General features: G+C 39.0%; 1 protein-coding gene across 1 annotated transcript; it reads left to right on the top strand.

Annotated features, from left to right (window-relative positions):
- Positions 1-862: 862 nt before the first annotated feature.
- On the top strand, positions 863-10,972 carry rab18a (RAB18A, member RAS oncogene family). Its single transcript, XM_087788792.1, has 7 exons — positions 863-1,044; positions 3,297-3,352; positions 6,005-6,066; positions 6,262-6,334; positions 7,588-7,706; positions 8,093-8,159; positions 9,505-10,972. The coding sequence occupies exons 1-7, from the start codon at positions 977-979 to the stop codon at positions 9,672-9,674; spliced, it is 615 nt and encodes a 204-aa protein (XP_087644918.1). The 5' UTR covers positions 863-976; the 3' UTR covers positions 9,675-10,972.
- The last annotated feature ends 2,310 nt before the right edge of the window (positions 10,973-13,282 follow it).

Below are 13,282 nucleotides of genomic sequence, written 5' to 3'. Positions count from 1 at the left end.
GTTTCCCTCCAAGGTGTAGCTTAGAAGGAGACATTGTTCTCTGGTATTAAAGAAAGGAAAAGGTTTCAAATAAAAACATGTTATTAAACAAAATATTGGGGGGAAAAAGGAAGATTTAAATGTCAATAAGGGTGTTTATGTCATTGGATTTTTTTAATATTTTATCTAAGGGAATTGTAAATGGTAGATCATCATTAAAAAATAAAGAAATATGATATGATCTGAAGGTGTAATATATAACATAATTTCATACATATTTTCTATTAATGAACCCTGAGCAAAACGTTTAATAACGATTATATAAAAGCACTTACTGGAAAAAGTAGGGAAATTTAAAGACATAACTAGGTATATCATTTAAAATTTCAGAAATCTATATTAATAGTACTTAATAATATCTTTCTCACATCATAAGCAACCGATCTGGGCTAAAGAAATGATTAATGAGTGTGGAAGTAAGCCTTTTTCCTACAATACTTTTATTTATCAAAAGCGTAAATGGCTGTTTGTTCATACAAATATATAACCCTGAGAGTATTCATTTTAACATACTGTAATACTAAGGTTTTTTAAACTAGAGGTAGTTCTTTTTTTACTACAAACATGTTATCAATTATCAAAAACAAGTATCTAAACCAAGACATTACAGACACATTTATTTTATTTTATTTTTCAGTAACTCCATTTATTTTTGTTGATATGTATGTGAAGTGTATTGTTTTAAATAAATAATATTTAGGAAAATAATATAGTTTGAAATAATAGAAATGTTTTGCTCTTGGGTTTATTACGCAATCGAGTGTCAAGAGGCGGAAGTGAGGGGCGTCGTGCAGGATGTGGTGGGAGTGAGACATCTCGCCGCCTCAGACACCGCAGCATCTCTGCTTCGGGCTGTAAACAGGAACATCAGTCCCGACAATTCTGTCATCATTTCTGCCTCAAAGCAACAACTACGACTGCGAGTCGAGGAAGAAACATGGAAGACGACGTTCTGACGACGTTGAAAATATTGATCATCGGCGAGAGTGGCGTTGGCAAGTCCAGGTGAGCGAACGTTAGCACGATGTTGTTGTCGTGTTGGCGTTAGCAGTTAGCTCGACAGCTAGCCACATGTTGCCCATCTGCCAAACCCTTCTAATGTCTATTTATCCGTGTAGCTTTCTATGTTATATATATATAAAAATAAAAGAAGCCTCGGCCTTTTTTTTATCTGTGTGTAATTGCACAACATGTTTTTGTCAAGCTAGCCAGAAATAGCATCCGTTATCCTGAGGTGACGTCATCTGTTCTCATCAATCACAACATAAGATTCTATAGTGTTAGATACAATGTATAAGTGCAGTACATTAAAACACATTTCCCCACATGTTCACGCCATTAAAAAACGTACAGCAGGTTGTAATGTCTTCTGGCCATCACATTGTTTGTAATTATCACAATAAAACAATAATAACATATGATATTGAATAAATTATACCAGGCTAAGGGCACACCTTGATGCAACATTTTCCAAGTTACAAAAACAAGGTTTTCTCTCAGGCTGCTAACAGTCTCTTATTCATGCCAATGACACACCATGACTGTGGATAATAAGGTGTACAGAGGAGTGTTTATCATCACATGATTCAGAGTATATGGAGTTAAACTTTTCACAAGTCCAGGTAGTTTTTGTATTCTTATTTTAAGTCTTACTGTTGCAGTGCGCACCGGTAGTCTAAGTAATGGTAGTTATGAAGTAGAACAAGTTATCACAAGATTGTCTGAATGTCATTAAAGAAACTTGTTCACAGATTGGACCGCTTATGTAATCTTGCATGTACTTGTAGGTCCTGTTCAGAGTCTGACCTTTTATTTCCAGTGAACTTTGACAGTTTTCAGATTGTCTTCTGCGCCGTCACACATGTTCATAAGTTCTATCTCGAGTGCACTTTCCCACAGATGTTGATACAGCCTTGTTGCCTTTCTGTGTTTGTACAGACTTTTTAAAATGTGGTGACTGATTCTTTTTATTGTTTTTTGCAATTCGAGATGAATATGTGCCTAGATGATGTCATCAAATTAAATAAGAAGACTCATCTTTCCAATTCAGGAGCTGATGATGCATAATGTTTTATATATATATATATATATATATATATATATATATATATATATTTATATTGTATTCCTTTCTGCAATTTCCTCAGAGTTTTGGATACTAACTTGACATCCAATTTTCTCCCTATGTAGTGCCAGGCCTCTGCTATGTTTTGACTTACCTCTAAAGTCATTAAAGTCTGCAGTCAAACGTGTAATTGAACAGCTTCAATAGAAGCCAACCTTTCCCTCATCCTGGATTGTAAGAGTTTTAAGGTTGTCGTCTATATTTGCTCGCAAATATTTTCACCTCGCATATAATTCGCTTGCACAACGCACTGAATGCCACATCTCTTGCGACACCAACAGGATTGACTCGTCTTTTGATGCACCACTGAATTTTCCTTTACTTCCTTTTCCCATTATCATAATTTCGATTACAATTTAATTACGATATTCTGTTAATGAACAGACAAAATCTTTTTAAAATAAATACTAATTTCACTGTAATATTCTGATCAATTTCTAGTGATTTTGATAACAGACATACAGATAAACCACTGACAAAAGAGTCTTGGTTTATGGATGTAAAGGGCTTTAAATTGCAAAAGTGCCTCATCAAATATCATAGATGGATCATAGTATGAAGCTATTTATTTTGCAATATATACAGTGAATTGTTTATATGATGAACCTGTAAATATTTTCTAACGCTGGACTTCAATCACCAGGATCCAACCGTGTTGTCGTCAAGTGGGTAGCCCTTCTTTTTCAAGCTACGTATATTTCTGTAATTAGTCTGTAGAGCAAGTCCTCTTGGAGATTCATCATTTTCCTTCGACCTCACAACTGACCAAACACATTCTGGACTTGGCCGTCTGCACCAGCAGCTCGTCGGGCTGTGTGTGGATCTCAAACAATAAACAAGCGTCGCTCCAGCTTCCTGCTGTTGGCTTCCCAGAATAAAACTTCTTTTTTTTTGTTTGGGTTGAAGGAAAACAGCTTCTCCACATAATCACAATGTGAAATGAAAGCATCTGAACTTGATTAGTTGTGACTAAGAGATGAACCTCGGCCTTCTGACCATGATATCACCATGATGTCATTCAGAAATTGCGCAAGTCGGCCCTGATTAGTCGAAGTAGTAAAACAATTTCCAGTCTATCGCTGAATTTCAAATTAAATGTGTTTTTTTTCTTTCTTTCTTTTCTGGTCAACAGCTTGCTTTTACGATTCACAGATGACACCTTCGACCCAGAGCAGACCGCAACAATAGGTGAGTAACACATTATGAGGTAATCGCATCAAATTAGTGATAATATAATTTATTAACTAAAGAAATCTGTTGTAACAATCTTAAAGTAAACGTTGTTCTCCACATGGTTTATAGATGGGGTTTATAATGTTGACCGGTTCAATGTGGGCTTTTTTTTAAACGACCAACCTTTACCTACAACGAAAATAAAGTAGCACCATAACACTGAATAAACTGGAAAAACTAGAGCTCTTCAACACGATAGTTTCAGTAGTTTGCACTGGTGTGCTTATTATTTTGATAAACCTAAAAAAGCGCATTGATTTCTCAAGTGTCCTGACTTAGGAGAAAAACACCTTTAAGACAGTAGAATCAATACAACATTTTGTTGAAAAGTAAATTGTAAAAACATAAAAAGATGGACTTGAAAGAACAAAACATAATACTGATTTGTATTTTTTTTTTTTTGTTTTGTTTTTTTTAATGGCTATTTTCTGGTCTAGGTAGCAAATTTTCAGCCTGATTTGATCGACATCTGAAAAGTTAAAAAACCTAACCAGGTTATTTGTCACAGCATTCCTTGTCATATTCCTCTTTCTCCACCAATTGACACACTTCAGCTTTGGTTTCACTTTTGTTTCATGCAGTTGTCACATCCAATCATCATGTCTGGCATTTAAAGTATTCCAAACAAAATGTAGGTTGATCAACCGGTTGTTTCGCTTTTTTCATTAGAGTCATATTTGGTCCCTTTATAATGACGATCCTGTCGCCACCAGATAGAATCTTATGCAGACGATTTATACGAAAAAGGGGTTTGGACTATGAAATTCAAAATCTTACTCACACTGTTTTGAAGAACATCTACCCCACCTTAATCAACAACACATATGGATCTGTTCACAATTGGCTAATCGATAAAATGGAAATTAGATTTCTTCTCCAGTCAAGCTATTTTTTTTGGCCAATGGCAACACAGTGACTCACATTTTCCAAAACTTTGCGATCACGTTAAAATCTTCTTTCCTGTCCATGCCGTTACATCCATAACACCGCAGATGAGAACACAAATCCGTCTTTTTAACTTAATCTCACGGTTTAATCGTTCCAAACGCTCGGACTGTTGCAGGCGCTGGCACATTAATCCCGGTATCTTTCCAGTGTTCGAGACATTCTTTTTGCTCCTGGATGTGAGATGGTGTCATCACCTGATTCACTTTATGCATCTGTGGCTCAGGCCGGTGTTCACAGAAAAACACAATAAAAATAGTTTGCTCAAAAAGAGTCATGTAAAGGTCAGCGCACAGATTTGAAGTCTGGGCCTGATGTGCCGTCATATTCACAGCCACAGCTATCAATTGAAAATAGATAAGGTGTTCAGAACATCTCTCTCTCTTAGTAAGTAAACAAGTAATGGTTATTTGTGAAGCACCTTTCTAGACCAGGGCTAGTGGCTGTTGCATCATTATTCATCCAGAGTAAAGAACAACCTGCAGATCAAATTAATATTTCTACATTTTGAAGTGGCTTTTTTTCGTTCATAAAAAACAGATTGAACTATTCCAGCCACTAAAAGCTTTAACGTCTCTTGGAACGGGTCGAGCCGTCTTGATGTTCTTTTTTTTGGGGTTGTAATTCTGAAACCACTTTCTTTACGCAACATTTAATATAGAGTGTAAATTCACTCGGGTCGTTTGGGTGGACTTGGAGGTATTGAATTCTACGTTCCTCTACTAACTGAAACATCAGGTTTGAAGACGAAAAGAAGAAAAATGTGGACAAGAGAGGAATGGTCCAATATTGAAAAATTGTTTCCTTTCCTTCAGAGAGAAATGGCTTTGGAAAGAGTTTGATTTCGAATGTTGAAAAAAAAGTTGAAACTTAAGATGATTTATCACATTTTTACCTAAATAATCATATAATCAATCATATCAGAAGATAAGAAAATACACTTTTGACCCCCCCCCCCCCAATCCATCCGTTGTGAAATTACTTTTGATATGTATGTCAAGATTTTACTAATGCGTATTCATAACATATCTTGAGATTTAATCTTGTAATTATGGAAATTACACAATTCCACTTTGGCCAAAGTTACAATAAGAACAGTAGTGAAACATGGCATACCTCTGCCAAGGAGACCATTTTAGGTGACTGTATACAAACTTGGCATACAGGCTAATCTGAAAAAGAAAAAATAGTTTCATGATTCTAGACTTGTGTTTTGTCTCGATACATTCATAGTCTTTTACTTATTTATTTTTTAATTCACGGTTAATAACATTGGCATATTTTAGCTAATCATAATTCACCTTTTTTTTCTCGTCTAATTTTGATGAGACAATAGACAAGACTGTGCCTATTTTAATTTTTTGTTTTTGGCAGATATAACTATGACATTTAACTGTTATCATACGCCTGTTATTTAAAAAACACTCTAATGGGGTCCTCTTGAAAATAATCATACATTTCCGTTTTTTAAACGCACCGTGTTTGTCTTTGTGTGTGTGTGTGTGTGTGTATTAAAGTGTTTGTTATGGTTATTCAGGCTCTGTTTGGGCTCCAAACATGACTCCTAGATGTAAAAACAACCTGTCACACGTCTACACTTGCCGCTAAACCTGCAGCAGGTTGAGGTCACCACGACGATCACTTAACGTTTGTGTCGCGCAGGTGTCGACTTCAAAGTGAAGACCATCAGCGTGGACGGGAACAAGGCGAAGCTGGCTATCTGGGTGAGAAGCAAACACCAAAATGATTAATTTCGCCTCAACATTTCGACGCATAATATGCAGTGACATCAAGTAGCCAGGAGGTGGCGACACCGTCACGCTGTTTCTGTCTCCTCCACCTGGAGAATCTCTCAGTTGTTTATGTCCATGTGTCCAGCTCTCGTTAGACTCCTTTTTATTTTTTTTTGTCTTCTTCAGGACACTGCCGGACAGGAGCGCTTCCGCACCCTGACACCCAGCTACTACCGCGGTGCTCAGGGGGTCATTCTGGGTAAGTCGACCCGCTGACATCAAGTGTGTGTGTGTGTGTATATTTTCTTCGCTCGACCGTAAACCAGCTTTTAAAGCGAGTGATAGATTTTCATCCTGTGACATGGCTCCCACACACTTTCTCACTCTCTGGCAGTGCGTTTATGTCGTTTGGTGAGGACGAGCTTGTTTATATGCAGACTCACAGGGACAATCTTTAAACTTTTAAACAGACTTCCTCTGCAACTCTGTGGTTTGTACCCGCTCTAATGATGTTGGGAAACAGAAGCCTTTTTTCTCCCCGCTGAGAACGTCCACCGTGTTATTGTCTGCTCTTTTGTTTTCGCCGACTGCACTTTCCCCTCCTTGTGTCCCTTATCCACGAGGCCAAGGAGCAACATGCTGCCTTTTCTATGAAACCATAACTATAATCAGTTTGATTATTTTTCATTTTCTTTCTGCTTTATTCTAATTATATTGCTATTTTAATACTTTTGAGGAAAAGTTTATAATAAATTCTCCCAAATGACATACTTTAATACATTTATTGACATTATTTTATGTTTTGATCATTGTTGTTTTTTATTGCATGCAATTATAATTATAATAATAATAATAATGCATTTTATTTAAAAAACACCCTTTTGAAAACTCAAGGTCAGAGATACCAACAACAAAAAAGTTCTTATTCATCGTTAATTCTTTCTTCGTTTATAGTTTAAAGGATATTTTTAATTGACCACATCAGTATTCAGATGAATTCATTATTAATTGTACATTAGAATGAGAAGTAGAGATAAAGGAGGAGAAAGACAAGCTGTTGTTAAATGTTAATAGTTTATATTTAAGCGTCCATTTAACCGGTAGACTTTTAACAAATGAGGAAGACGTTTTTAGTTTTTCAAGTCTGAAACTGTTTTCATAAGGGAATACTTAATGTCTTTGGTGTCCTCAGTTTCACTTTTATTGTTAGTTTCTTTACAAATGTTGACATCCTTAGTCTCACTCCCTTATCTCAATCACTTCAGTTTTATAGGTTTAGATATTGACATGAACATTGACTTGATTCAAACAATGACTTGTCAAGCCTTGAGTTTTAATACATGTGATTTACAAGATTGTTTTTATTTAATGACTTTTTTTTTAATCTCCGAATGCACCAAAGATTATCAAAATCTACTCAGCTTTGACGTTTAAGTAAGGACTGTTTTATTCAAAAAACGCTAGAAAACAATCCAAGCAGAGCTTCGTCCTGATCATCTGTGTTCTCCACAGTCTATGACGTGACACGCCAGGAAACTTTCGCCAAACTGGACAACTGGCTGAACGAGCTGGAGACGTACTGCACACGGAACGAGCTGGTGAAAATGCTGGTCGGGAACAAAATAGACAAGGTTTTTAAAAAATTTCCTTTCTGCTCAGTTAGTCATAAAGTGAGAAGAGAAACGTTGAAATGTATCACATGTGAAGCTGTCTGCGTCTTCATTTCTACTTTTTTTTTTTTTACTGCACCTATAATCCCGCAGAACTAAGCGGTAAATTGCCAAAAGAGAATAATTTGCCGCAGCTGGTTGACGCATTACTGAATTAAAAGACCCACTCTCAATTCTTTTGGCAGCTCTTGTTCCAAGCAGGATACCAGAGTCCGTCAGTGGGGATAAAAATGCCCACTAAGTAGAGTATTATGAATTTATTGTGTCCTGTTCTTTGTCTGTTAAACTCACTTTTCCTCGCCGCGCCGCCCCAGCAGACCGAACCATTACCTCTCCTTTTGTTTTAGGAAAACCACGAACTAGACAGAGCTGTGGGCCTGAAGTTCGCGAGGAAACATTCCATGCTTTTTATAGGTAAGTCCGGAGGATTCCCCACTCCCACATACCTGCGGGGAATGGATGACTCTGGCACCTGTCAAGAAATGTGAAGAATTTTAAAGTAGTTGCTTGGATTCTTTGAATGGGAAACCCTTTTAAGAGTTGGTGTTCAAATAATTTACTAAACAAGGATGATAATGTGTTAAATTATAGATAAATATACAAAAATATTTAAGGAAACCACTACTAAAGACATTATTAAGGAAGACTTTTTTTAATCCTGGTAGACTTTTTACAGTCAGGTCTTGGACATAGAGTTCAAGAGGCTTCTTCAGTTCTGGTGAGAGAAGCAGAGAAGAGGGAAAACAACTGGTAGGAGTTGGATTTCATTAGTGGGTCGTAGAGAACCTGTGATCCACCTCTTGAGGGTCGTGAGCACCTTGAAACGGTCGTTAACGTCCTCCGTCTAGCGAGGCGTTACTTTCAGGGGATCCCAGGTGTGGATGCTCCCCACAGATATTTGGAACTGAAGAAGCTTCTTGGATGAGATGTTTAACCCATTATGTGCAGTGCAGTCGGGCAGTATTGTTTGAGAAGATACTCTCGCGAGTCAGTAAAATCTGTTCAGCTCAAGGTCGACAAAACCATAGGACTAAAGTATTCCGACGAGTATTATATCCGGCATTATTATCTGGTGTGAGAGGTAAAAAATATTCCATAATACTTTTTCAAATTGTTAGTCGAGAGCGTCACAGCAGGAGAAGACAAACAAGTCCTACAAAAGAGGATCCAGATGTTTATACGGAACATAACATCTGTTCCTTGTCCTTTTATCGAATTGCCTGAAATTTTGGTTGAAATCTTCTCATAACTTTTTTTTTTTTGAGTTATTTTGCTAAGAGACAGACGGACTGGCAAAAACGTAATCTCCTTGGCAGCAGAAACTCTGTTATTCTGCCATTGCAAGTACTGGCCTGACTCGGGCCGGCTGTGAAGCTGGAATCATAGTTTTGGGGAGAAAAAGTCCAGAATCACCGCAATCATGCGGTTTTTATTAGATAAGATATCATCTTTTTAAAACCACTGGCCTTCTTACCTCATCATTTATCATTTTTATTTTTCAAAAATACTCTTATTTTGTAGCCTTCTGACTATATAAGTGATCAATAATTAATGGTTATATGTGTGTTATATATAGATGTGTGTGTGTTAATTTCCACTTGACAAAACTGTTTTTCTTTTTTTTTGGAGCGACAGTTTGACATATGATTTGACTTAAATTGTCGACCAAAATACAAGTTGTTAATCATGATGAAGTTGTTAAAACCTTTTATTTAAATTTTCCTGGAGGTTTCTGACTCTCTCTGTTGCTTCTTTTCAGAGGCCAGTGCGAAGACCAGGGACGGCGTGCAGTGTGCGTTCGAGGAGCTGGTGGAGAAGATCATCCAGACCCCAGGTTTGTGGCAGAGCGAGTCTCACGGCAGGGGCGTGCAGCTCAGCGACGAGGACGCGGGGGGTGGATCCTGCGGCGGCTACTGCTCCCTGGTCTAGACAACACACACACACTCACACAAACACACACACACATGTTCACACATACCAACATCAGCACCCGGCCTCAGACACCGGAGCATTCACAACGACATGAAAGATCTCCTCACCAGCTGAGGTGCTGCTGAGCGCTGCCGTCCACACACTCGCCCTGTGTTTACACACACACTCAACACTTTTTGCACACTTTCTAACGACGAGCGGACCCCGGCTGGTTCTCCTCTCAGAAGATCCCTCTTGACTTTGTGGGGGTTTCTAAGAAATGCGGTCGCTCGTGCAGCCAAACTTCCTTTAATATCCGCTGAAATGCTATAAATGCTGGCCGCTCCCCCTCCGCATGCCTGGCCCCTCCTCCTTTTATTGAAGCCCCGCCCCCCTTTCTGTCTCGCGCTAATGGGGAAGCTAATCAACCCGAGCCTCCTCTGTTGCAACGACCGTTTAAATGCGTCTTTTTTCTCTTTTTTTTCAAACACCAACTGCCTCATTAGTCTCAGACACAAAAGACCTTTGTCACTATTTTTATGGACTTTTATTTTTGAATACATGGAAGCGTTTCGGCGAGCAGCGAGGTTTCCACTGCTGAACAAAAAAAAAAAAAAAAGAAAGAGGGAACATCTTGAATTGCATGTCTGTTTTTTTGAGACTTGTGCTGCTTTAATGAAGTGCCACTCGCTGGCGCTCCAGACGCAATATCGGAGGTATCACGGGCTGCGGTCGCTCTACGTCGAAAATCTTCTGGACCGGACGGGGACAACGGAAAGTGTTCGATATTAAACGGGACAGTGAGTCATGTGGCTGCTTCTACTGGAGATGGAAAAAAGCAAAAAAAAAAAAAAGCAGAGGCTCAACATGGCTAATGGATTCTACAGCATCAGTGTCACCGTCAGGCGGTGAATATCCTGCACCCCACGACCTTGTTTGTTGTGCACACGTGCCGCTCTGTGATCTGGGAACTGAAGTTTGACCTTTTTTTTTGTGGAGGGAGAATGGGAAAGAAATAATATTTTTACTTGTCTAATTGCATGAGTGCCATTCTTTGTTCGTCCAGGCTTTTTACCTATTAACTTATATTAAGCTGACAATGGAAAAAAACACTTGCAGGTTTTGCATTTAGTGTTATCATAAAAGGAATCTTACTTTTACTTGACTAGTCTAGCCATTATCTTCGATGAAAACTTTGTAAATTGTGTGTATTTTGGGAACAAAGCGGGAGAATTCCCGGAGCGACTTGTACAGCCGAATGTAAAGATATAACCTGCCATCTATATTAAACTGAATAAACTTCTTTTTTCAATGAACGCCGCACCTCGCACTCATCCATAATGAAGTTTTTGTCTTTTCCAGGAATCGCTATGTATTCCATGACTTCATAACTCTGCTGTCGGGGGTTGCCATGTTGGAAATGTCGCTGTTAGGTGACGGCTTCTTCACTGTGCGCCGTTCACATTCGCCCGTGCTCGCTATGAAGCCTCCTGTTTAAACAGTGTCCGAAAGAATCCCCCGGACACCAGACGTGTGATCTGTCTAAATCATCTTTCTTGGCAGAGTGTTCAGGAAACACCGCCGCAGCTGCACCTCGCTCGAGCTGTGTTCCTCTTGTCTTGAAAGGCAGCATCTCGACTCGGAGCCCATCCTTCATCTCCTGCCATAGCTCAGGCCGCTGTCTGAAAAAATGTCTCGGTCAAGCGCCAACGGTGTGATGAAGCCTTCATGCGGTGCCGAGCGTGCAGGTCCACACTTCCCTTGGTCTCTTTCTAGCACTGTATGAGCTGTTTGGATGCCATCGAAGTGTGTGTGGTGGTGTCTGGGAGGCACTAAGAAGGGGCATATCTCCTCCAAGGAGTTAATTCTATATTACTTTATAAAACATATAATCAATTTAATAAAGTTATACAGTTCATATTTGCTACTTCTGAGTCTTATCACCGTTAAGTTAGCCATGAATGCATTCTCAACTTTTTGAGCGAAGTTTTTGAGCTTAAGAAATGATTCCTCTACATCAGGCCAAAGTCTTCAACCGGATGCTTAAAAAATAAAGTAAAAAAGAATCACTAGTTGAACAAAAAGCATGACCAAGTGAAGCTAATTTGAGCTTTCAGCTAAATACTGAAATCTGTGATTGTGTGTTAAACTGTAGAGGTAGATACTTTTTGAACTTCTAAACAAGACGTCCCCAATAACATTTGTTCATTTTCATTTCGTCAAAGTTGCCCTATTTAAAAACAGGTTTTGACAACCCTGCACTACATGCACCGCATCAACTCTTATGATGAAGATTTGTGAAACAGTTTCGTCATTTGCAGAAAGTTCGGCTATATAATCTTTGGCTTTTAAACCAGGAGCGCCACATACTGATCCCTCTGATGAACTATAGTCGGTTTCAAGAAATGTACTAAAAGCTAATCTTGTTAGACCCGGACCGTATATTTTATCCGCAACCCCTTGTGATTGACACTTGCATAATAAGGCGAGAGAATTCAGATGTAAGAAAAGAAAAAGTAAAACAACAGTCTGACTCAAAAACTGAATATTCAACCATGTGTCTACTTAATACGTTCAAGAAGGAAGTTCAGATGAAAATCTGCAATAGTATGTTTTTCATTCAATGCTGTTCTATTAGATTTACATGCATTTGTAAAGAAAGCAAATCTGTTCGTAGAGACTGAAGTTGTGTACAGTACAAACGTTTTTTTCAGTGAAACTTTGTTTTCTTTCTGATAAACTGTCAAAAAGGTGTGAAGGGAGCCCACGGGGGAAATCATCCACACGCTTGTCTGGTCCGGCCTGCTGTCCAAAGCAAATTTTCCACTTTCCAAAACCAATAATTCTCTGTAAAGAAGAATAACACGCTCGCTAATGTGACGCACCGGGTGAACGGTGGGATCATAATTAAAAGAATGTAACTAAAAATGTGTTTGTTTAATCCTCATTATTTTACCGCCGCTACAAGGGGAAGAGTCGTCCAACAACCTGTCACTTCCAGTTTTCTGTAGAAAAAAAAAACGTTCACTCATTTCGGTTTAAAATCCCAAACAAGCTGAAAACTTGGCCGGACGTGAAAAGGCTTGATTTGAACGGTTCCCATCTTCAGTCCGGCTCGGTCGTGTCTCTGACTCCCCGTCTTTTCCCCGTCGACTGAGACCAAGCGTGAAACAAAACGTGTGTAATAACAGAGGAAAAGAACGTAACTCCACAGTGGAACTGGTCACAAGCCACATAAGAAACCAATGCGACGGTTCAGAACTGTTTCTCTGTAGGGGGTCACAAGCCAAACAGTTGGCAGAGGCTGACGGAGCGCTGTGGTTTCTGGTCCGTGGACCTCCTCTGGCTGCGCCGTGATGGATATGAGGGAGGACTAAAACAGTGTTTGGCTCAAGAACTCACATGCCAATCTTTCTGAACCTTTTCAAGCAGCCCCGCTCGACCAAAAGCAGCTCAGTGATGGACGACTTTCTGTCCTGCTTTCTGGCTCCCATTAATTCTTGGTCTTCTTCTCTCTGGATGTGGACCGTCAGGATTAAAGTAGACAGTGATGCTGTCATGTGTAAAGATGTTACAAGAGATGTGGGTTTGATTTCCAGACATCACTCTGGCACGAGTCCTGCTGA

Source organism: Callionymus lyra, chromosome 4 (genome assembly GCF_982586985.1).
Source record: "Callionymus lyra chromosome 4, fCalLyr1.hap1.1, whole genome shotgun sequence".
NCBI lineage: Eukaryota > Metazoa > Chordata > Actinopteri > Syngnathiformes > Callionymidae > Callionymus > Callionymus lyra.
Note: the sequence above shows the minus strand (reverse complement) of the source record. Positions and strands in the feature narration are given on the sequence as shown.

Bases quoted from the DNA above. Each gene is read 5' to 3' on its own strand.
- rab18a (XM_087788792.1), top strand. From the start codon at position 977: ATGGAAGACGACGTTCTGACGACGTTGAAAATATTGATCATCGGCGAG. The intron at 6,067-6,261 runs GTGAGAAGCAAA...TGTCTTCTTCAG, and splicing joins AGGCGAAGCTGGCTATCTGG to GACACTGCCGGACAGGAGCG. The intron at 6,335-7,587 runs GTAAGTCGACCC...TGTTCTCCACAG, and splicing joins TGCTCAGGGGGTCATTCTGG to TCTATGACGTGACACGCCAG.